The sequence below is a fragment of the Vanessa atalanta genome, chromosome 15, assembly GCF_905147765.1.
Source record: "Vanessa atalanta chromosome 15, ilVanAtal1.2, whole genome shotgun sequence".
In the NCBI taxonomy this organism is placed as follows: Eukaryota; Metazoa; Arthropoda; class Insecta; order Lepidoptera; family Nymphalidae; genus Vanessa; species Vanessa atalanta.
This window is the reverse complement of record NC_061885.1, coordinates 1,244,720-1,271,563: the sequence shown is the minus strand read 5'-3', so window position 1 is coordinate 1,271,563 and position 26,844 is coordinate 1,244,720. Positions and strand designations below refer to the sequence as shown.

Sequence of the window (26,844 nt, the reverse complement as noted above, 5' to 3'; positions counted from 1 at the left end):
TTTTTTATGGCATTGATTGGTGGACGAGCATATGGGCCACCTGATGTTAAGTGGTCACCAACGCCCATAGACAAAGGCGCTGTAAGAAATATTAACCATTCCTTACATCACCTATGCGCCACCAACCTTGGGAACTAAGATGTTATGTCCCTTGTGCCTGTGATTACACTGGCTCACTCATTACCCAAGACTGTGAAATTATAGATTAGAGTGCATTAGAATTTCGTTTTTAAATTTCTGAAATATAGTACTCGGTATTTGGGTTTCCGATGTAATACCCCATCAGGTACACTCTTACTACTAATTACGATTAATGTAAATTATGAATCGATAATGTATAAAAATACATAAGCGGCTCATATAAAATAGTAAGTTCGTGGAACTTAGTACACTATAAGAGGGAAACGATTGCATCTTATTTCTTTGTTATTTTGCAATTTTATAACATAAAATGGCCTTTATTTCTTTCTTCTCAGGTCACATTTTCTTTTTCAAACAGCTGTGTAGCTTAGTATATTCAGTTGGATTTCGAAAGGGAATATCAGACACGGACACGTTAAAGTGAGAAGTCACGAACGTGTGCAAAACAGCATAATGACGTCATACATCGAGTTACTGAGCAAAATGTATAAAAAACAGAATTTGATTTTAAAAGTGTTAAGCTTGTAACATGTTTCGTCGATAATAAGTATTTTATATTCACTTTGGAATAGCTTAATTGTTTTACACTTTACGAACTAGGCACACAAATACTTATTTTATTGGTTATTATTATTAAATCGACACTTAAAGTAAAATAGTATCAGATATACGTCATTAAGTGTGTTTTTACTTAAACTCTGATGTCTCCTGTTTCATTATGATGTCAATCGAAAGAAGAATTAAATATATTATTTAAGCACAATAATAGCCCAAAAAATTAATAGGTAAAGCCTAAAGAGAGCCGAGATGACCCAGTGGTAAGAACGCGTACATCTTAAACGATGATGGCGTGTTCAAACCCAGGCAAGCACCACTGAACTTTCATGTTCTTAATTTGTATTTATAATTCATCTCGTGCTCAGCGGTGAAGGAAAACATCGTCACGTGTGTATCCACCAACCCGCATTGGACTAACGTGGTGGAATATGCTCCTAAACTTCTCCTCAAAGGGAGAGGACGCCTTAGCCCAGCAATGGAAAATTTACAGGCTGTTTTTATATAAAGCCTAAAGTTTGATATTATATTAAAGATTGTTATTATAATAGGTATGGGAAGAGTTGGAAACACATTTGTCCGAGTCGGATGCGGTGAGCGCGGGGTGGTCGCGCGATACACATGCGGCGCGAACTCGTCGTCTTTGCGGCGACTGGAGTGGAAAATTGAAGCTCTTGCGGTATCAGTCACGCGGGAACTCGCTGCGTTTGCGGTTCCGTTCCGATCACTCCCGACACTACGCTGGATACCGCGTTAAACTAACTTTAACGGATAGTAAGTATTCGTTTTTATTTATGTATACCTGAACTCTTTATTATTATATTTACACACACATATACATTACAATTTAAATTTTTATGTATAAAATCTATTTTACTCACATTACACATATATCCTAATTTTTTGTTTTACTTATCAGCAATAGTCATAAAACAAAATGTCTTTATGTTTATAACAATTATGTTCTTTATTTATTATATGATTACCTCGAAGGAGAGTTAGTAATAATAGTTGGGGCAACTCAGTCTAAGACAAAATTGGTACGTTTCCATTTGAAACGTTACGTTAGAATTAAGCTTTAAAATTTGTATCGCCTTGCCTTTTCACAAACTATTCATGAGTAAAAAAAGACACAGGAAATCTTCTAAATAGTTTATTATCTATTTTGTTTTTTTTTTATATATATATTTAATGTTATCTGTATTTTTATAGATGAACTTAAAATGTTGATAAATAAAAATATTGACGGCGGCGTAAAATATTTTTTGAAAATATTTAGCGTGAACATAGTTCTGTCTATAAAAACCAATTTTCCTGTCCCTATGCGTATAAAGTCAGTATCCCGGGGTAATAGAATGTTTGAAAATACGTCAACAATAATTTGAAACCTTTCGAAATTCTAACAACCAATCAGTGGGTGGTACAGATGGATCATAATCGAAGATTAAGAATCTGATTTCAAACAAAATCGGGTGCTTAAATTATGCTTACATTCATATAAAGGAACATTGTATAAAAACATGCATGTGTCAGAATAAATTCAGACACATATACGCAAACTTAGAGTTGCGTACTGTCCTCAACTTACAATAAACAAATACTTATTATAAATGAAAATTGTTTATAGTTACGACGAAAATACATTTTTTTTTTTACCCGTAAATTCTTGAATTAGGCTTCATAAACAATACGTAAGAAGCTTCACTTTAAGCCCATTATCCCACGTCATATAGATTCCGATATTTATTTGGTGAATTTATTTTAACTTGTGCAAAGTCACCCCATAACTATTCCACTTGGTGTCTTATAAGACATCTGTTGCTTGCAATAATATTTTACCGACATCATATTCCGTATAAAATGATCGCGTGAAGAACAATGTTTTTCAATTCAAACTTCGACTTCGGTTCCGACGGAACGAGTTCTGAATGAAACTTCGCAGTACGGAACAAGTACGGAAGTCGCCGCGTCCACTGCCGCGTGAACTAGAACCAACTCTCTATACAATTAACAATAGAATTCTAATTCGCTTGTCTCGACGCAAGCAAATAACTTTGTTTTACACGTGGAACTTTTCAACGGCTAACTACCCTAGTTCGAATAGAGCTCAAATTCGCTAGTTTCGGCGTTTCTAATTGCAGAATTTGAGTCTTGAATCGAGGATCGTAGGGCATTGGAATAAGGCATTATATCGTTTGGCAAATATGTTGATTAAGTTAGCGGTGCGATGCTTTTAATTAACTGCACAGCGCTTATTTCTCATAATTTTTAATGACGCAATGAGGATTCTTGTTCACGCTCGATTAGTTTTGTGTGCACTTTTTATTTAAAGCAACGAGAGCAGAACGATAATTAGCGCCAATAGCTCAACATACAGGCTGCTAGGAGCTATGGATCGCAGGTTAAATCAGGACACTTAAGGTTTTAGGTGCATTTATGTATCAGACATAGACATAGACAAAGATACAAAAAATTTATTCAGTACTGAATTGTTCAATATAACTTACAAAAAAACGCGTAGTTTCGTTTCCTAAAAAAAAATTAGTATGTGGTATTTAGGTGTTTTTAATTATTTAAATGTAATTCTGTATGTAAATAAATTATATACAGGGCTAATTATAGTATCTTATTTTATTAACAAAAATTTTGTTTATAAAATGAACTTCGATTCGAGTAACTAATGAAAAAATGTTTTAAATCTGACCTACGAAAACAGCTGCTTTCATTCGACGAGGACAAGTAAAAAACTTCACTACCTCGTTAACTCGTTCATTCATCCATTCATTCGCAAGCTTCAAGCGAAAGAATTTTTATCACGAAAATTTCAACCTGTACTCCAATTTAGCGCTTAAAGCGCTGCGTCCGTTATTAAATAACTCAAGAAGCGCTGAATGAATGGTTGTAGTTCATCGCTGTAATAGATGCTTGACATTGGACCTCTCAATGCAGCGTTAAATTGCTGTTGTGTACTATGATTTTGATGTATCAGTTAATACATTATATACAATTGTACATATTATAATAGAACCTAAAATATTAGATTTTAAGGAAGTTCTTACGTCCTTTTTAAATTGAATTTAATAGATCAATAAGGACAAATGTCTGTTTTACATTCTCGTAATCAAATGGAATACAATTCTAAATGACCGGAATTTATTCAGGTGCATGTAGTAGTCCCAGAGGTACGAAAATTTAACCAGTAATCGCTTTATAATTGTAAATAATTTTAAAGTGTACAATTATTACACTCCTGCACCTCATGAGTAATTTTCATGTTTATTTTGTTAATAATTATATTAATTAATAGGTTCAGATCTTTCAATATGAATTGTAAAGAAACTAAAAACGGTACGACTAACAATATTTCTCTCTAAAAGCGTCATGACGATATAACAAACGAGGGGTTTTTCCAGTAATATCTCTCAGTGACCCTCAGTGCAAAACTTAAGTGGTGCTTACCAGACTCTTGGAAGTCACGACCAATTTCATTTCATAAACTTTATAAGAAAAGTTTAAGGTAAAGTGTTATTAATGATTCGAAAGATAAAACATCAATTTGATAATCTACGTATTATTAAATTAATACTTAGGGATAGCCAGCGCTTAAATCCTTAATAGAATTCCGCCCATTCTCGTTATTGCTGGTAGGAACCCATCTAGTGCGAACCCATCAAAATCGAATATACTTTATTCAGGTAGGCTTTTCGAAGCACGTCTGAATGATAATTTTACAGAATTGTTTTTTTTTATGTCATATGTTAGCGGACCAGTATATCGGCCACCTGATGGCAAGTGGTCACTACTACTCATATTAACCAAGAAGAAATTTTAACCATTTCTTACATCGCCAATGCGCCACCAGTCTTGGGAACTAAGATGTTATGTCCGTTGTGCCTGTAGTTACACTGGCTCAATCACCCTTCAAACCGTAACACAACAGCTGAGTACTGTTGGTTGACGAGAGAATATCCCATGAGAGGGTGGTACCTACCCAGACGGGCATAAAGCCCTACCACTAAGAAGATATTCCACCGCAAGCAACAATACTTAATGTTGTATTCCGGTTTGAAGGGTGAGTGAGCCAGTGTAAGTACAGGTATATTTACTAGTATACCTACGTATTTGAAATTGAAAATCTACATCACATATTTTCGGGAATGTAAACTACGAACTTTCCAACTTCAGACTCCTCCTGATAATTTATCGACAGAAAAAGCCAATAAGTATTACCCCATTGACCCCACCAAGGATTCCAAAACCATCATCTGCAGCAATACAACCGGACCAATGAGACAGTTGTCACAGACCAAATTGTCATACAAAATTCCTACTTTTATGGGAACATCCCAAATAATTAAAACCGTAGATATATTACTTTTAGTTTGACTTAAGCACGATTGAAGGATCCATAGCGTTTGAATAATAAACTCTTATCCAAATATTTTGTTATTATTCTTCATTCAGCATCCGTAGATTGTAATCCAGCGCCCCGACACGAGATATGCGTATAAGTGTATTTACATTTCTGTTATTATGGTAATGTGGAAGACGTCGGATTGTTGTTCTCAAAGTATTTGCTTTGATAACATTTCGGTTCTTGGTTCCTTTATCTCTGAAATATTTTTTAGATTCCTTGTCCACCTTTTTTTTTTTTTGTGAATCCGCTTTGGCTTTCAATGTTTATTAAAAATATTTCGTGATATTTGTCGTGTTACTTGATATTAAATACACATACGTATTTATGGGACTGATGTACCTGTGACAAAAGCGGGCAAAAGTCCCAAAATAAAATAAGAAAAAAAAACATACGTTTAAATGGTAAGTTTAAGAGCATACAAACTAATGAATTATATCAGTCTAATATTGTTTATAATTCGTAATACAATTTTCTCTAAGAACATTACGATTATATGTACAAAGAATATCATGTATTTAATTCTGCCAAATGATCAGCGCTGTGAAATGGAATGGAAGCTCTAAAAATTCCGTTTGACGGTCGAAATTAAAATCATATCCACAATCTGATTGAAATCCAGCTTATCTAACTGTACCATAGTTACTAAACTCCTAATATATGCGTCAAGACCTTTCAACTCAAATTTTTTTTAATGTCATGATTCGTGTAACAATATTTCACGAATAGGGTTCTTTCTTAATATTCAAAAAGTATTTATTTATTCAGTAGATTCAAAAGCACTTTCGAATTGTCATTATCTCAATTAAAATACAGGGTGCAAATGCTTTGCGTGTAAATCAACGATACGAAATTAATACCTCTACACCATCCACAAATATATTATGGTAATAATTGTTATTTTTTTTAACATGAGATTTATTTAAACGGTTAAATAAAAACTTAGAATATAAAATGACAAATTTTGATTTGACACAATAATATTGCTAACTTTTCACTGATCGATTTGGCAACTGTTCGAAGTAAAAGTATCTAAAGTGAAGACGAAAACTATCTTCGTATCATGGTCGTATCTCCAGTTACATCAACGCACCATTAGGCATGTCAGGACTTCCATTAAGCATCTCCCATATCTAAACGACTGAAAGACTGCCAGCTACGACGTCATAACGTAACCTAAATTCGAATATCGCTGTACTATACTGACTTTTGACCTCTTTTTCGGTTTTCAAATAAAGTGCAACTTAATCATGACTAATAGGAAAGCTGATAGTGTTATTGCAGCTACAAGAGACATAACATTCTATGAGTCATTTATAATGTTTTATGGAAATGGAGTGGTGGTTTATGTTATATACCTGCCAATTTATATGGGTGGTCATGATCACTTAGTATTCCATTTGCCCACCAATTTTTCTACCTGCTTTTATGTCCAAATATGTCGGTTGGGCTTTGTGCTAGCCGGTATGGATAGGCTACCACCCACTCACAATATTTAATATTAGTATGTTCCGGTTTGAAAACAGTGTAAGCCCGTGCAATTACAGGCACAAGTTTATCTTGGGTATCTTTTACAAAAGGCCCTTTTTCACCTATGTTGTTCTTCAGATAAATACTAAATAATCAATAAGGTAAAATTTCATAAATTGCCCCTTTTAAGTAGATGGCAGATGTTTGAAAATAACAATGATCTAAAAATCGTTCGTGAATGAGACGGTCAACGATATATTTTATTTAGAATATATGTATACCTCTATCGGTCAAGGGAATTTATTAGTTTGCTTGAGAGAAAAAAATTGTCTAAGCTTAAAACAAATCGTCATTTATTTTCATATTTGGGATTGTCTGTAAAATTCCGCTGCCAGAATTTCAGAATAAAAATAAATTCCAGTTATGAAATGTAATAAAGCTTCAGATGGTATTACGATAGGTTTTATAGTGGTTGACATTTTGATATGAAGTAATAAAATAAAATCTGAGCGTCATACAAGGAAATAAAAACGTCCAAATATTAACATACACGTGAAACTGTTTTTCATTTTAATTTTATTGAAAATGTAAAAATCTTACTAAGATATCATTAGTATTGAAAAATCATTTCATTTATAATTTTATTCGACTATTTTTTTTCGTATATCATAACAAAACCCCGAACTTGCTAAATGAAATTTTTCATTAACAGCCTGTAAATTTCCCACTGCTGGGCTAAGGCCTTCTCTCACTTTGAGGAGAATGTTTGCAGCATTTACCACCACGCTGCTCCAATGCGAGTTAGTGGATAATGGAAATGAAATATATTAGGAATAACAACTTAAGGGTGATTTTTCCCATGTGGGATAAAATACAATCACAAACAAATCGTGATATCATTTTTTATTAAAATCAATCCGATAATATCAATACATTTCCTCATCTGTAGTAATGGAAAAACTTGGCTTCTCATTTTCATATTTACTCGTATTTACATTGTATAAGAGTCAGCCATTTTCTGTTTATCTTTCCTGCCAATATGGATGCAATATCGAATACGTAATAACTTCCACGACTTGCATGTAAAGAACCCAATAACATTATAAATATCGAAGCATTTATTCTACTATTTAATATCTGAATTTGGTTTCGGTTAAATTGTTTTTTATTTTTTATTAATAGCGTACTTCGAAATACCTTACGCAATACAGCACAACTCTTAGGGGTCGGTTACACCTTTGGTAATTAGTTACATTAATGTGTCCGACCCTTTAATAGCCATATTTTCTGGTATTAATCATAAGTTAAATAACTAAACGTATCTTCAATCTCGTTTTTCTCTATTATCATTATCATAACAAAATATTTCTTAGTTGGGGTAAATAAAGATATAAAAAAGAAAAAACAAAAATTTCCTGTGGAAAATAGAGAATACGTGTGAAATTCTACACTTAATACAATAGCGATTTCTTACAGGCAACCTCATAGTGAGATTAAACCTAACAAAGGCTTACTGATTGTCACAAAGACGCTTGCAGGGCGTGTAGGGCTTTGTGCAAGCCCGGCTGGGTACCTACTCAGAATTTATTCTACGGGAAAACATCAATACTCTGTATTACTATGTTCTAGTGTGAAATTGACTGAGCTTGTTTAACTACGAGGCCTATAACATCATTGAAGTCATGATTGGCAGAGGCGATGTATCAACGGTGTTACAGTACCATATATCTAGCAGGGCGATGATGTACACATGCAATAAGATGGCACATTTGGTCGTCTGCTTTTAATTTAAAAAAAGCATATTTAAAAGAAAAATATTAAGTAATTGATATATATGTATATTAATGTTTAGTTAATAGCTAAAGTAGAAGGAGATGATGTATTAATAAGGTTTCATTTTGAACTGTGATAAAAATTCTTACATTACTAGGTCTCATACCTCGAGTCTTAGTAGCACTTTTTTATCTTCTAAATCACTCTGTAGGACACTGATATAGAATAAAAGAGCTGGTTTTCTATGGCCTTCGATTTCACGAGATGTCGGTGGTAACATGCTATTCCGATTCGGTGACCACAGCCCACCGGTGGACCAAATGGCGGTACGGGCTATTGGTGGAGAAAAGTGTCACATTTCTATTCAATATTTGAATGACAATTTTCTAACTGACTAGGTCTGTGTATAATTTGTTTTTTCTATTTTTTTATGGCATAGTTTTGCGGTCGAGCATATGGGCCACCTGATGGTAAGTGGTTACCACCGCCCATAGACAATAGCGCTGTAAGAAATATTAACCATTCCTTTCATCGCCAATGCGCCACCAATCTCGGGAACTAATGTTATGTCCCTTGTACCTGTAGTTACACTGGCTCAATCATCCATCAAACCGGAACACAACGATACTTAGTACTGTTGTTTGGCGGTGGAATGTCTGATGAAAGGGTGGTACCTACCTAGACGGGCTTGCACAAAGGCCTACCACCAAGTAAATAATGATATATCCATAAAAATATTCAAGATAATAGTTTAGTTTATTCATCTTTAATGATATATAAAAGAATAATAATATGAAAGTTCTTTATTAATCGCATTATTTTTTTTTTTCGTGAAACGGAAATAATAAAACAAAATATACCATTATTTAATATTAGTAGAGTTACTTTCTTTGAATTTACAGTTTAAGCGGTCTGAATTTTACTCGCACGATATCCTTTTAAAACTGAACTTTTTGAAATATTTTCCAAATGCGTCGAATATTGTATAAGCTTATTCAATACTTGGTCATAGTTACTTTTGAAAACATGTGGAGGCGGCTGTCGCGGGCCGAGTTATTCATGAGAAAACGTTTTAGAGATCGGATCCAGGCATTTGAAATTCAACATATAGTCTGTTTTGTTTATTTGTTCTTGTTGTCGTTTATATAATATGTTGCACCTTAATCTGTTCAATTAGCTTAAAACAGAAAAACGTCTTATTCGAGACTAAATAAATTTAATCATTCACTTCCATAATTAATATAATTAATATAATTAATATATATAAATAGTTTGTAATATTAAACAAAGATTAATCAATTGTTTAATATCAATTATATTTTTAAGGTATTTTTTTTTTAATTAAAATTATTTCTTTTAAATTCGCAAATAAATAAACTTTCCATTGTTCATAAATCCTTTTTCGATTGTCAGTGACAAAAAATATTTATGTTGCGAATTAAATATTTGAGTGATTTTTTTTTAAACTTATTTAACACTAAAAAATATAATCGATTATGTCATTTAAAAAAAAAAGATTTTTTTATATAAATAACACTGAACGTTATTTATATTTAATTTATTAAGTGACGAAGGAATCCCTTGATAAAACCGCGCTTGTTATTTTATCCTCCGCTAAATAATAAAAGCTAATTTAACAATTGGAGGACCTTTTCATTTATGAAATTTAATATGAAAATTTATAGTTTGTACTAATAATAAGTTACTTGGTTTGTGCAAACCCTGGGTACCACTCACTCATCAGCAACAATACTTTAATTTTAATTGTTATGTTGAGTGATCCAAGGTACAGGCGATATAACATTCTAGCATCCAAGGTTGGTGGCGCACTGGCGATGTAAGGAATGGTTGATAATAATTCATAATTTGTTTGTTGGTTATTGGGTCAGAGAATCGCTTAATACTTCAGAGGAAGATAAAATAAACATATATATATAACTACTACTAGTAACAGCGCGTAATTGTTGAAGACATCGATACCCTTAAAGACAAATTTTAGTGGTTATTTCTTGGAGCTTGGAGGTGTATATGAATGTCGTAGAAATTCATGAAACGCAGAGGTTTCTCGCACCGTATTGAGCATGCACGAAAAACTAAGTAAATACAAATAATTGTCGATACCATTGAAGTAAATAACAATTAAGTCCTGATCTACATTTGAATTCGCAATGTGTGGTCTAGATCTACGCTATTACTAGTGGACCTAATCTTAGCTGTGTTTGCTAAGTCAACAACTTCGCTAAATTAATCTTGTACTAGGGGTACGACACTTGCACCAGTACTCAGAATCAAATATTGACTTTGTATTTCATTGAAGAAATACTAACTACTGAGATTCTTGCTGGTTCTTCTCGGATCTACATTACAAATGGGTGGTAGCTTTACAATTTTATTGTGTATGATGAAGATATAAACGTGCTTATAAGAGTTTAATTATAATAAGTCCACTTCCCATCAGGTAGCCCATTTCCCTGTCCGCCTATCTGTATCATAAATAAAAACCATTATACTATTTTTTCCTATTCTATGATTTTTTTTTTTATTTTATATCACTTAAGCCATTTTATTTTTATTGTGCTTTGTAAATTATATGTACACCTGTAACCTGTTAACTGTGTCAAATTAAAAAATAAAATACATAGGAATAATTAAAATCAAATTATCTATTAATGAGATATGTATTTATTTATTAAAAAGTGTAAATCGAAACTTTATCCACTGATAGTGGGGGGGGGGGGCATTTCTTACCCAGAGATGGCCTTAAGGTTGAATCCTATACTTTTTCAATACTCGCATTGTGTTTTAAGATAATCTTTAATAACTTTATTTGTTTCAACAGCGCAGTCATGTATGGACGTGAAGCAGATCCTTTTCAACGGCTATTGCTATCTTTTCTCCGGCTACCCCCAGGCGTCCTGGACTACAGCGAAGCAGGTATGAACAATGAGCATTCTCTTGTGTTTTTCTCTCGAATTCATTTCTAGAGTCAGTATCTCAGTAATAACCCTTCGTGAAAATGCTATCCGTGGAAAATAATTTTCCAAGTTGTAATTTGTTTCCTTTTAATGTTTCTACCTGTGTACTTTACAAACTTATTTTGATGTGCTTAATTTGTGTTTATAATCATCATCTCGTGCTCAGCGGTAAAGGAAAATATCGTGAGGAAACCTGCGTGTGTTTAATTTCAATGAAATTGTGCCACATGTGTATTCCACCAACCCGCATTGGAGCAGCGTGGTGGAATATGCTCCAAAACCTTCTCCTCAAAGGGACAGGAGGCCGTAGCCCAGCAGTGGGAAATTTACAGCCTTTAATGTTAATGTATTTTATCAACTGGACCCTTTCATTTTGTAGAGATATGTACTAATAGACAATTTAACTATAAAATAATTTGGATTACTGGCACATAAACAATTTACCGTATGAATAATGTTACAATGTATACATACATAAAGATCCCCAATTAGCCAAGGTCCAAATTACACCGAGCAGGGACCCAAGTTAACGATAAGTCCCAAAAGATCCAAGTTAATATTTAATTTTATATCACTCTTGGCAATTGAGCAGAAATTCTCAAGGTTTTATGACTCCCTTACGGAGTCAACAAGAATGGTGAGCCTTTTGTTTGTACAGGGTTATATCGATACCTCGCAGGATTATATTATTATTATATTTTCAAAACCAGACACAACCAGTTTTCAAGAGTTGATATTCGACCGGAATCCTGTTCATAGCATATTACGATGCTTGTCCAAAATATCTATTATGTCGCCAAAAATATTAAATTGCCCACAGTATTTCTATATTGTAATCCAACATAATCTCAGATACTCAGTTAAAATTCAAGGTTAGTTCTTCACAAAATATATTAGATTTTTCTTTCAAGAGTATTTTAGGAATATCCTGGAACAGCTTGTTTGCCTTTATGAAACTAATCTGAAAATAATTTCGACTCTCACTTCAACTCTTACCGGTGTTACAGTTCTTTCGGATTCAAAAAGTGATAAAATAGATGGGTATTGTTTTTGTGAACAATCTTATGCACTATAATACGTTCGGTGCATTTGGATAGTCTCTCTTGAGAAAAGCCACTGTTGTCGTAAACGTATAAATGGACTCTACCATTATAATATCTAAATCATAAATAGATTTAAAATTATTATAATTCTGCCTTGAAAAATACAACAAAGTACATTAATCAACATCGTCAGAAAATCATTTAACCGAATTATATCCAATTATGAGGTAAAATTTCTCACTCTATAACCGTAACGAGCTTAATTCGTTTATTCTGGCTCTTATTCTAGAAATTTCTTAGTTTAAATGGTGAAAATTTTCCTCTACGGAATACATTTAACGGCTCATATCGGTTGTCTAAGTTTTAAGCACCCGAGACGGGAAATATTCTGAAAATCTTCGTTAACCGAGCGAATCCTTAATTACTAATTGAAAAAGTTTATCATTACAGAAAACAAACTACTTAATAATATACGGCAGTTTAAAATTACAATTCGAGTTCATTTAATATTTATTTGAATACATATTTAGAAGATAGATAAAATAAATGGAACAGTAACCAAAACACGTGATTTTTCCGAAAAAACCGGATATAGCTCCACTGAGATTTTGTCTACTTAATTGCTGATTATGATAAATACCTTAGTCCATGGTGAAAATAAAAAATATTAGTAAATTTTGCAGCGTAAGTACTATGTGAAGAAGCGTGGTGAAACAAAATTCACACCTAAATTAACATTAACAGACTCTTTTTTTATGGCCCCGGTAGTTGGACAGGCAAATGGGCTGTCTGTTAAGTGGTCACTGATGTTCAGATTTACATAGATTACATTTGCGCCGTTTGATATTTAAATAATTTCTTAAATAACCAAAACGCTACCAAATTTGAAAAATGAGATGTTATGGCCCTTGTGACTGTAATTACCCTGGCTCACTCACCCTTTAAGCCGGAACACAACAATACTAAGTATTACTGATTCGCAGTAGAATACATGATGAGGTGAAACCCAGACGGGTTTACACAACGCCCTACCACCAAGTAAACCTCTTTGCTAGCTATATTTTAAATGTATATAAATTTACAAGAGCGTTTTTAATTTAAAAAAACAATTTAAAAAAATCTTCAAATGAAATAAATAAACCAACATTAAACGACTTTAAAATAGTTTATTGCGAACAAAAATTTTCCAAAGATAAAACATCCCCAGTTTGGAAACGAGTTGAAAGCTGAGGCGAGTTTATTTCACTAATGTATTGTAAGAGACTCTTTTTGTTATTTCAACGATAAAACGTAGTTGAATGTATCTTTTGTATGAGGATGCTGCCTCAGGGGAATCTTCTAAGTACCGTATTTTTTCGAGGAACGTGATGTAACTGCTTTGCTTAAATTCGCTTAACGTTTTTAAATTTTGTTCACACAAATATGTATTTTTGTACATCGATGCTTAGAATATATATCATTGCTAATGTCCTAAAGCATTTAAACATAAGATTGAAAAAAAACATATCTACGTAAAATATTTCAGGATTGCCAAGATTTGATCCTTATTCAAATATAATTCCAACGGATTACTTGTTTAAATAAGGATTCATTTGACCTCCGAAATTTCTGGAAATACTAACAGTTAATTAGAATAATTCTCATGCCCTGATTTAACGATTAACGTTGAGATAACAACTGGGTTGATCGCGTGAATGGTTAAGAGGCCTGATTAAAACAAATGACCACTTCACCTTTTACAATGACCGATAAAGTTATGGAAATGAATTAAATATATATCGTTCTCTTAAACGAGATGGCCCAGTGGTTAGAACGCGTGCATCTTAACCGATGATGATTTCGGGTTCAAACCCAGGCAGGCACCACTGAAATTTCATGTGCTTAATTTGTGTTTATAATTCATCTCGTGCTCGGCGGTGAAGGAAAACATCGTGAGGAAACCTGCATGTGTCTAATTTCAACGAAATTCTGCCACATGTGTATTCCGCCAACCCGCATTGGAGCAGCGTGGTGGAATATGCTCCAAACCTTCTCCTCAAAGGGAGAGGAGGCCTTTATCCCAGCAGTGGAACATTTACGGGCTGCTAATGCTAAAATAATGCTCTTAAACCATTACGGCAACAGCGGTCATTCTCATCGAAGCCACTAGCCAACTGTGCAATAGATATTATATAGCACAAGAATGTGCGCAAACAAGGGCATAGTTAATTATCTCATAAAATAATTTTCTTGTTCTTATAATATAATGGAATAAAAACCTTATACAACCGCAATGACCTCAGACCTTTGGGCTTTTCTAGACAGAGTGTTACCAAATGACAAATTTCGGATTCCATATACAAATTAAAAACAACTTATCAGTAAGCAAAGGGGTTAACATTTTCTTACAATTATTATTGCTAGAAGCGATATAAGTGTAGCTGCACATGGCGAAAACTTCCCTAATAAACATAATTCGATATAAATTTGTCGATCCGCTCTGTAACCGCTTGTCTGGAAGGTATGCTTCCAGTCAAGTGGTTACAGATATATACAAATTTAAAGATCACATAACATCTGTAAGAGCACAATCTTTAAAAGATAAATCACAGTCACAATGCTGGCCAAAAAGTCGTTTTAAAAAAATACGCATTCATATGAATCTTACCCTAGAAATTAAAATATCAGTTAGACCTGATTGATAATTTTAGATATATTGCAAGATATTTGTGTATGAGAAAAAATACTTGAACATACAGTGAAATGTCTCACAATACACGAGTACTACTCTGACCAATGGTCTTCTTTCCTTTCGACGAGCTTATTCCACTTCACTATTTGAATAAGCCACATGAAGAGTAGGGCTATAACGGATTAGTCTATTTAAAAAAAAAAATGCCAACACCCGGCACAGGTCACTGACAAATGTGAAACATCGAAATTGTTGGATATTGAAAGAAGAATTAATATAATCGTTTATATTATTAATTAAATTTGTAAAAAAAATTATAAATTATATTTTTTATGATCACAATAATACATAGCAACAAAGTATATACGACCTCCGTGGTCGAGTAGTGTGTACACCGATTTTCTAGGGTACGCCACTCCGAGATCCCGGGTTCAATTCTCGGCCGAGTCGATGTAGAAAAGTTAATTCGTTTTGTATGTTGCCTTGGGTCTGGGTGTTTGTGGTACCGTCGTTACTTCTGATTTTCCATAACACAAGTGCTTTAGCTACTTACATTGGGATCAGAGTAATGTATGTGATGTTGTCCAATATTTATTATTATTTATATTATTATATAGTATATGCGCCACACATACAAACAGAAGTAATAAGTTGCGGCGGAAAGGGGCACGACGACATAAAAGAGCACTATGCCGTTTGCCTTCACGGCCTATGACTCAGACTTACCCCCAAGGCGCGCCAATAGATCGCACATCATATGTATCATATAGTTGTTAACTATTAAGTCAAATATTAATTCAAAAGCTCTACGTTTATGAATAAAACATCATTCAAGTCTAAATCTCAAACAATATTTGAATATAGAATGTCCCTCAAGCTCGCGTTCAACTCTTTCATATTGTGCGTTATGATATATCCCAACGGGCGTATTGTATTTATTCACAAATGCCTTATGTAGCTCATATTGCCTATATTCGCAATAATTGAGAATTTATTTAAAGAATCATGAGCGTTCTAGACAATATTGCCTTTTGAAATGAATAAATTCTCTTTGTGATGTTTATTTTTATTGGAAAAAATACTTTCATTTTTTTAGGAAAAATATTTCTGCAGACGGTACAGTTTCGCTATGTTGACATGGTCTGAAGCAAAATATTCTTTCCTATTTACATTTAGTATGTTACAACTATATTGTCACAAGATAACGATATAATGGTAAATAACATAATTATTGAGGAAATACATAAAATGATATAAAAGGTAACCTATAGACACACATATACATACATTACATTTAATACATACATTTAAGCGGACGTAAAAAAAATAATTTAGAACATCCGAGTCTGACCCTGACGATGGAAATTTTTAATTTTTTTTAATCTTTTGTATTAGCAATTATAATTCAAATAATAATACAAAAATAGAAACAAGTAATCTCAATCAACTGCCTCGTCGTTATACTTCATAGACAGCCGATTCTTAGATCCTCATTTCAGTTCAGATCGCCATAGTTTCCATTAGATATGGTTGCTTTGGCTAAAATTGGTCAGTTGAACATCATTTCTATAAATATAGCTAATTTTGTCAAAGTTGGAGAAGAAATAGTTGGTTTTGGGCGCCTTCCAACTGAACGCTGTCAAATTTGGAACAGAATTGTGAAAACTTTGAATGTGGTATTTGTAGATCTCCATAATCTATTGATTGGATAACTCACAGTAACTATTCAGTGGAATTGTCCTCGAGGGAGGGGAAAGAATTATCTCAATCAAGTCCTCCGCGCATTACCCAGGCGAGAAGTAAAACCCTAATAAAACTTTACGCTGTCAGGATATATTCTATTAATATATATTATTTTACTTTAGGTTTGTGATGGACTAAACATGAAGCTGTCATCCGTTCATACAGCAGAAGAGGAACGATTCGTAGTAACAGGCATCAGACAAAGCAGCGATTACAGCGCTGGATCCGTATACTGGCTCGGTGCTCGTGTAGACAACAACGCTGAACTCAGCTGGATTGATGGATCGACTTTGGATTACCATGCGTGGCCACCGTATAACGATACAGAAGAAATCGACGAAGCGTGTTTAGGTGTACAAGTAAGATACATTAATACCTGATTGAAAAATGTACTAGCGTGACGATGGTTTTGTAACCAAAAATTAAGTTAATCCGAGTTCAAATAGCGGATACATTTTATTTATAACCAAAGTATCTAACAAAACTTAGAACTAGCATTTCATAAGGTTTTGGTAATATTTTCTTAAATCTTAAATGACATAACGTATTTTGAATGACAATAATTAATATCACTTATTCGTGCAGTATGCTCCAAACCTTCTCCTCAATGGGAGAGGAGGCCTTAGCCCAGCTGTGGGAAATTTACAGGCTGCTAATGATAAAATGAAATTAATGAATTCGTGCAATTCTTTGAGTAAAACGTATAATCATACTTTGTTACTAATTGCAGTGGAAGACATCACCAGTACCGTCCCAACCCAGTGGCTTGTATTGGACGATGCACAAATGTGCAGCTACTGGTGGATACGTATGCAAACGTCGTCTCTACTCGGAACATATTCTGACAAACACAACTGTTGAAGGAACATCAGGTAAAATATATATTTCAATGAACCGTTAACGAGAAGAATTTGATAATTGCTTCATTTTGTTTTTCTTAAATAGACTCGATAACACTAAGGTAAAAACGTAAATAAATTGAAAACGTAATACGCACAAGTGTACCAAGAATAATAATCTCTGTGGAATCACTGCGTAACTTCAGTCACAAGTGACATACTCGTAACACCTTAGCACCCAAGTTTTGCCTTTGTTTATGTAAGAAATACTTAAAATTTCATAAGGTGCTAATGTGTATGGGCAATGTAGACCATCAGGTAGCCCATTTGCTAATTGAAGCGATAAAAAAATCTCTTCTAAAATATTATCTCTTACAAGAAACTTATACTAAACTTTAGATTATTATGAAAATTTAATGTAAAATCATAAATATGTTGAATAAATACACATTCAATAAAACCTACTTGGTGGTAGAACTTTGTGCAAGCCCGTCTGAGTAACTACCCACAGAAGGTCGGTACGGGCAAGCAAGTACCACCCACTGATCACATATTCAAACCATACAAAATACTTAATATTGTGTTCCGGTTTGAAGGGTGAGTGAGCCAGTGTATCTACAGGCACGAGGGTTTATTTAATATCTAACACCTTATTTCTGAAGGTCCGTGATGCCTTGGTGATGTAGGGAATTGTTTAATATTTCTTACGGTGCCAATTGCTATGGGCGGTGGTGATCACTTACTGTCAGGTGGCATTGCTGCTGGTCCATTTACCATTCATATTATTAAAAAAAAAAAAACAAAATTAAGGTACATTACGTACATAACATGTGCACTCAAATTGATGAATTAAATGAATAGTTTGGGTTAAGCGAATACAGCATCAATACATTATATATTCAAGTTATATATTTGAAAACTTATTACTTAATTTTAAGTTCAGTACTAAGCCCTAAAATACTTTCCGCGTCATTTCGTTCACCTTATCTAAGTTTTTTTATTAATTTTGTTGCACTCTTTTTCTAGGTGTACTAACCAGCCCAAATCATCCAAGTATTTATGACAACGATCTAGATTATTGGGTGCACGTTAGAGGACCTGCCAATACGCGACTCGTGTTCGTCTTCCAGACCATCGACCTGGAGTACCAGAACGATTGCCTTTATGATTTTATTGAGGTATTGTATATTATGTATGCCTTTTTTATTTTTAATTAATGAAAAAAGACGTTATGACGACGGTGCTGATTCTTTGCGACAGAATATTATAAAATAACGATGCAATTTTACTCGTAAGAGTCGAATAAAGAATATTTTGATTTCGTTTGATTTTTTTTAAATCGTCTCGAATGTTTTATCGTAATGTTTAATCGTAAGAAAATTTACCCAATGAACTGTATTATATTCAGCATATTCGAGTTGTATTTTTAGTTTATAAAACCTCTGAAACAATAATTGTCTTAATTTAACAAATAATCACAGCCTAAAGAGGAAGATAGTGCCCATTGTTATTGTCAATTTATATTTATTCATTTTACTTTTTTTATTATACGACGTTTTAGAAATGTTAAAATTATGTTCATAGTTACGAGATCGAAAAGTTCATTCGAAGTCGTCAAGGTATTGTGGTTCGGTCGGTGAAACCAGATGGGTGGCAACGACCAACGAAGCTGTACTTCATTTTCACTCCGATTACAAGTGAGAATAAACATTACGTTGTTAACCTTTATGATAATCTATCATTGGTATAGTATGAAATTCAGACGATTATCAATATTCTGTGCACTTATAAATAACACGATATTCGAAAGAGCTCTACGTTGTGCCTTTAGTTCTTAATTCTTGTATTTATATTTGTGGTTGCTGCGGAATTTTAAACCAGATCCTACCCAACCTGAATGGTTGATCTGAAATTTCCGCACACTTAATGGTGATAACAATTCAATAATATACGATTTGGTCTACTGTCGTTAATGTGTGATTTTTCTATTATTTTAGCACACCAGGTTCAGGGTTCTCAGTAAATTGGCGAGCAGTAGAATTAGCAGGTTGTCCGTCCCAAACATTCACGTCCAAAGAAGGAGTCTTACACAGCCCGAACTACCCACATTTTCTTTTACCTGATTTGGATTGTACCATTGATATTTTTGCACCCACAGGTATGCTATTAAATTTTAATAAGGAGAGTAAAAATATTAAATATTTAAACATATTTTATGACTTACCTTCCATTTAACTACTAAATTAATACATTTACACAATGAATGTCCGTATCATCATCGCTACCATTCTTTGCCTTATTAAATGAAATTTCAAAACGAGTGTGTATAATTTCTCGAGAAAACGAGAGTGTCCTTTTCATTCAACACCAGATATTACGAGACTTTCTTATTAATTATTTCAGGTAAAAGAATATTCCTTAACATCAGCTTCTTTGATTTTGGCTACGGGATGTTCCAAAATGGTGTCCCGATCAACGTAACTGAAGTTATACCTGAAGACAATTACGTAGAAGTTCAAGTAGATACACAGAGTGCTCCTATTAGACCATTTCTGAATTCGAAGATACTAAATAATGGAATTTTTGTATCACAAGCCGAAGTCATGAGATTGAGGTTGAGAACTGGTGAAAATGCCACGGGAGTAGGATTTTTTGCGCATTTCAAAACTGGTAACTTTTTAATATATTTATTTAGCATTTAAAATTTACTTATAACAATAATTTTGTTTTGAAAGTTTTTTAAGTAACTTACTTCAATTAGTAATAAAAAAAATATCAAAAAAATACACACTTGAAACAAATTAGTATCTAGAATATTACGAGTTAATAACCGTTTGGCATTTGGAGTATGTGAAGTGTTTTGTCATCCATTAATATAAATTGTGTTTCTTTTTGCGCTTCAATAACATGAAAACTACTAAACATATCGGCACGACACGATGACCAATCGACGGAACCGTCCGTAGATGGTTATAGGGTGTTATCTTTTTGGATTGCGTTTATCCTTCAATTTTTATTATTCTAAATAAAATATGGGTATGAAATAAATGCATTTCCTTATTTTATTAATAGTATAAACGATAAATCACAAGAGGGAAATTTCGGAGACGAGTATTTTTGTTATCGATGTGAAAAAAGACAATATCTCCAGAGTGGTTCGTGAACGTGTCGCACGTGGTGCAGCTCCGCGAGAGCACGCGCGGCGCGCTGGCGGCGCCCAACTGGCCGGGCGCGGCGCCGGCGCGCGTGGCGCTCAGCACGCGCGTGTTGGCGCCGCACGGACACACGCTGTCCGCCTCGTTCGCGCGCACTGCCCTCGTGCCCAACCACGCGCACTGGCCGTGCGGACAGGGGAACGGATGGATTGAGGTGATATATTTTGCTGATTGATAATCTAAAAGGACTACTACTAGAGACTTAGAAATAAATAGTGGTTATCACTACGTGACTACGTTCTTAAATAGAAAAAATAATTACAAATTCTGCATTGTTTGAGTTTTTCCTCCGCCGTCGTACACTAGATGTATAGTAAAATACGCAATGAAATATAATATATGCCTATATGCATTAACTTGGCTAATGATTTACCTACTATGCCTTTTAATTATAGGCATAGGTAACCTTTTATAATGAGATTAAATATACACACATAGATGCAAAGAGTTTTTTTTTTAATTAAAAAGTAGTATTTTTTTGTATCTAAAATTGTCATCGCAGGTTAGAGACAGCTACACAGACAACAACGGCACGCAATGGACGCTCTGCGGCATTACCAGAAGCAAAAGAAAAACTGAGTCGAATGCTCCTCTTGTTATCAACTCCTATCTCCACTCACTGATCGTGTCGCACCACGCTGGCGACGCTGGACTGAACATGGAAGTCTCTCTTATGGTCAATATAGGCTAGTATTGATACTTATATAGAAAACTCAAACGTATAACTTTTCAAAGTAAATATTGTATATGGAACGATGTCTACTCAACTAGTAGGTAATAGTGCTTTAGGTACTTTACGTATGTACCACATGTTTCCTTTATTAATGTTTTCCGGTGGCAAGGATGAGTTTTTTTTTTATGAAATAGGTATGTGGACGGGCTGTTGGTAAGTTGTCGCCATCGCCCAAATACAATGATACCGTAAGAATTTTTAATTATTCCTTGATTTCCAATCCGCCACTTTGGGAACTAAGTTATTATGTCCGTCGTGCCTGTAGTTAGACTCACCCTTCAAACCGGAACACAACAAATCAAAGTATTGCTGCTTGGCGGGAGCCTATATGATTATCCAATTTAATATTATTTTCAGATGGAAAACTAATTGTCAAACTGTTTTTTATAGATGTAATAGACTCAAATGTGTTTATTATTAATATATATATTTTTTTCATTTTAGATGCGGAATATCACAACAAAATGCTCATTCTTCCCGACGAGATCAACTTAGAGTCGTGCTATCCCAATCCTTGCTCGCATGGTGGTCGATGTGCTGCAGATGATTCGAGAAATTTCTGTCAGTGCTCGGGCTATTACACAGGTAAATACTCGTAAAGTTAACAAAACTGTATGAAATTTCACATTGAAAATTTAATGAACTTTTTACAATCATTTTGTTTTTTTTTTTTAATAAATGTAGAAGCTGAGGCTAAAATAGTTTCTGAGATGAACGTGTATAACATACGTAATAACTTTACAATGTTAATTATAGATTACTTCACTGAAGGTTGCGTCTGTAATTAAAATTGTATCTATTTATTACTGGTGCTTTATTGCAGGAGCATTCTGCTTGCTCACAGCTTGTGAACGATCGCCTTGTATTTTTGGCAACTGTTCCCTCGTAATCGGAAGCAGTGACGAAGGGTTCAGTTGCTCTTGTAGTCGAGGTTGGAAAGGCAAGCGCTGCGCGGAACGAGTACGTCCATGTGCTTCAAAGCCGTGCAACAATAGAGGGGCATGCGTGGAAAGAGATGGTGCATTTCTGTGTCAATGTAATCCATCGTGGAAGGGAAAGAGGTGAGAAAAATAATTATTTTGTACACGGTCAAGTGAGGGATAAATCTTGTCGTTGATAACCGTTTAAGGTTTCGAAGATTCAGTGTATTGCGAAATATTTGAAGTTACCAATGTGAGCTTTCGTGATATAATATAATTATTCTTGTCTTTTCGATGTTTAAAATTCATTCTAGTTCCATTATTTTCTATTTGTATCTAATTTTATATTTCAAAATTTACAAATTGATTTATTATTAAATTTGGTACCATATTATACCGTCACTACGTGTAATTAATATTCAATTATAATAAATTAAAATATTGAATTACATTTTTGTTACCAAGAAGTATGCAATATTATTTTTGAGTTATTAGTTTATGCGTCATAAGCCATTATGGCGTCAAATTCGGTGGACACGTTCCAGATGTGAAGTTCCAAACCCAACACCAAACATCGTCGGTCTTGGTACACGAATGATGCAAGAACCATTTTGGCTCGGCCTATTCGCCGTATTCGTAGTCCTCGGCATGATCGGTCTAGTGTGGTGCGCCAAGAGACACTTCCCAGAGAAGATAGAAAAGCTCCTCGCCGAGGAAGCCGACAGATGCGCAAGACGTAAGTTGAATTATTATATTAGGATCACGTTTGGAGGACAAATCTTTAGGCTTCAATGAAACACGGAAAGAAATTAGCAAAAAAATAATAAAGACATTTAAATAATACGAATAGCACACTACCAATATAACAGCTTTTCACAATTTTTATAAAACACAAATTTAAAACAAATTAATTATCAATAGATACGTCACCGTACATTAATGCTTTGATGTATGTTTTATCAGATCTTTCCGCATTTATGTATTTTCTAACGCACTGTCTCTGGGATGGTAAGACACCTTTTCAGTAATTTGTTCCTTATATGTCTTATTTCTTTCTATGTTATAAAGCGATATCAAAAACTGATCATTACTGTTAGAGAGAATATCTAAAAGATAAAATTAAGTTATAAAAACGAACTAAGTTACGTATTTGTAAAGTTTTTGATATTTACAATGAACACAATTATTTTAGCTTGTTTTAGAGCAGTCAGGATTATTTACGATTATCAAAAGTTTTCAGATAATTTATTGAATCGTCTTTAAGTTTAGAATTGTGTAATAAAATAATAATGAATATATTACATTTTAAATATATCATATAATAAGAAAATGCCCTAAATCGAATCACTTTATTTTTAAACGTATTAATCAGACCTAGGATACCGTAAAGAGGAATGTCAGGTCTATCTCCACGAAAGCCATCGGCAGTGACAATCTCAGCCTGGACATGATTCTTCCTGTGCTGGAGGATATTGCACCTGTGATCACACACATTATTAATTTCTCACTATCGTGCAATGTCTTTCCATCACTGTGGAGGAATGCCTATGTCATTCCATTACCAAAAACCTCCAATCCCTCCTCCCCTTCGCAATTCCGACCCATATCTATACTGCCCATCCTTTCTAAAGTCCTAGAGTCTGTGGTTCACAAGCAACTCTATTCCTATTTCACCATCAACAACCTCTTGTGTCCTTACCAATCCGGCTTCCGACCTTCCCACAGCACTGTTGGAGCACTGCTGAATATAACTGAGGACATGCGGTATGCTATGGATAATACCAAGCTTACTGTAATTGCCTTGTTGGACTTCAGCAATGCCTTCAACTCTGTTGATTTTGACATTCTTCTCGGTGTCCTCCGAGCAGTTAACATCTCTTCAACTACCATTGATTGGTTCCACTCCTATCTCTTCGGGCGCCGGCAATGTGTAAAAACAAAGGATTCATCCTCTGATTGGACAAACCTTACTGCCGGTGTTCCTCAAGGTGGCGTTCTCTCACCTCTGCTCTTCTCTATTTTTATTAATAATATATCACGTGTTATTTCTTCTCCCTTTCATCTGTATGCAGATGATTTGCAGTTGTATCGTCATTTTGAGTTGAGTGAGCTGTCTGACACTGTTAATTGCCTTAATGAAGATCTTTCGGCTGTTCAGTCCTGGGCTAAATCCTTTGGTTTATTGGTTAACCCCGACAAATCTCAGGCCATGATTGTTGGTAGCAGTAGATTAAGAAGTAAAATAGACTGGTCATCTGTACCCTGTGTCATGTATGCTGGGGTTCCAATAGCATACCATGACAAAGTAAAAAATTTGGGCCTGATCATAGACTGCAACATGTCCTGGACTGCTCACCTCAACGATATCAGTAAGCGTTTTCATTACACTTTTCACTCTCTCAAACGTCTCCAATATTTTCTCCCCTTCAATACCAAAATTATGCTCGCTCAATCACTTCTTCTCCCAATTATTGACTACGCCGATGCCTGCTTTCTAGATGTGACGGAGGAGCAACTTAATAAGTTAGAGCGCCTACAAAACCTCGCTATTCGTTTTATTTTCGGGCTACGTAAGTATGACCATGTTTCTCATTTCCGCGCTCAACTTAAATGGCTCCCTATCCGATTTCGCCGAGATATGCACATCCTTTCAGTCCTGTTCAACATACTCAATAACCCGCATACTCCTTCGTACCTTAGCTCCCGGATCAACCTCCTACCCACTCCCATACGCTCCAGGCGCTCTTGCATCACTTCGATGCTTGATGTGCCTAGGAGTAATACAAAATTTCGTCTGCAATCGTTTACAGTACGAGCTCCGATACTGTGGAATAACCTGCCGAAATCCATCCAAAACAGTAGTAGTATTGATTTATTTAAAAGCCGCTTGAAACATTATTTTCTCTCACAAGCTAACCCTTCATCTTAACCTTACTTCTCCCCATGTCTTTTCTGTTTTATTTTGCATATTAAATTAACACCGATTTGTAAATATGTATGTATATGTATTTATATAGTATATATAAATAATATACGTAGTATATGTATTTTGTGTATTGTATTTTTATGTATGTTTATGTATTATATTTTTATTTATGTAAGTATTTATATTTTCATATTTCTTTATACTACAGTATGCACTATTTTGCCCGCTACATCACCCTGTCACTCACCTCCATAGGTTGACTGGAAGAAATCTCTTTTAGAGATAAGTCCACCTTTGCCTGTACATATATTACTGTACCATGATTGTAACATATTTTAGTGCAATAAAGAATATAATAAATCATATTCTATATTCATAATAATAATTATAGTTTCTGACAAATGGGTACAATTTCGTATTTTATTCTCATAAAAATTTACAATCATAAATATTTTCAAGATAAAACAATTGTGTCAAGATTGGCTTTAATAAGGCTTTATTTATTAGCCGGGATATAAAGAAATGTGTATACCCGAATATTAGATGTATGGTGAAAACTCCACCTTATGATGAAATAATGCTCCCAATGTGGTAGCTATTATTTACATAATCACCAAAAATTACGATGGATTAATGTGTAGCCTCGATGAATATGTTACTCCTAAGTAAATGAGTGTCCCCTTTCCAACCTAACTGTTCCCCTATTAATGTGTCCATAAAATCACTCGGTTATATATCCCGGCTTGATGTGGTGGCGCTAGCGTCGCGGGGCGGCGCGCGGGGGCTCGGGCGCGGTCCGGGTCGGTACGCCGCGGTGCCGCAGGCGGAGCCCTGCGGCGCTAGTGACTGCGCGTTTGTCCACAGCGAGGGGCGCGGGCGAGGCGCCGCACCGCACGCTGCTCACGCGGCTGGGTATCCGCAAGCCGTCCGTGTCGGGGCTCGCGCACCCGCGGGCCGCGCGCACCTTTAGTTTGGACGATCTCTTAAAGCCGCCGCCCGGACGTAAGGAGTGGAGCGCGCTCCTACCCGTGCACTCCGCGATCGGACTCACATGTTTTCGTTCTTCATAATAAATAAAATCACTCATTGTCGTCTGTCATAATTCTTTCGCTTCATTTCTCGATCTTTGTTTTTATTCGGTTTTGAATATTTCGATGTCGATAATTATATGTCCAAATCTTTGCTACTTTTTTTTCTACCTTTATCGCAGCCACTTCTCCTCAGGTGTACTTCGTGTATCATTTTCTTTAAACCTTGCCAGTCCATTTCTATTTCGTTCTACTAATTTTTTTAACGCTTCTTCAGCCATTATATATCCTTATATCGTCTTCGATATTTTCATATCGTTCATAGCGCTCATTCATTCAGTGTTGATCACGTCATGTTCGCAAACATCTGTCAAGCATAGCGGAGCGCGCGGTGTAAC

The 26,844-nt window shown here is 34.7% G+C and overlaps 1 protein-coding gene across 1 annotated transcript in view; it reads left to right on the top strand.

Annotated features, from left to right (window-relative positions):
- LOC125069516 overlaps positions 1 to 26,844 on the top strand; it is a 124,307-nt gene that overhangs the window by 90,053 nt on the left and 7,410 nt on the right. The window contains exons 9-22 of the mRNA XM_047679036.1: positions 1,248 to 1,470; positions 11,193 to 11,287; positions 16,908 to 17,144; positions 17,516 to 17,657; positions 18,651 to 18,802; positions 19,209 to 19,321; positions 19,622 to 19,782; positions 20,028 to 20,294; positions 20,776 to 20,993; positions 21,342 to 21,525; positions 22,017 to 22,157; positions 22,396 to 22,633; positions 23,038 to 23,228; positions 26,283 to 26,420. Coding sequence (XP_047534992.1) covers positions 1,248 to 1,470; positions 11,193 to 11,287; positions 16,908 to 17,144; positions 17,516 to 17,657; positions 18,651 to 18,802; positions 19,209 to 19,321; positions 19,622 to 19,782; positions 20,028 to 20,294; positions 20,776 to 20,993; positions 21,342 to 21,525; positions 22,017 to 22,157; positions 22,396 to 22,633; positions 23,038 to 23,228; positions 26,283 to 26,420 — 2,500 coding nt within the window. The remainder of the gene's footprint in view (positions 1 to 1,247; positions 1,471 to 11,192; positions 11,288 to 16,907; positions 17,145 to 17,515; positions 17,658 to 18,650; positions 18,803 to 19,208; positions 19,322 to 19,621; positions 19,783 to 20,027; positions 20,295 to 20,775; positions 20,994 to 21,341; positions 21,526 to 22,016; positions 22,158 to 22,395; positions 22,634 to 23,037; positions 23,229 to 26,282; positions 26,421 to 26,844) is intronic.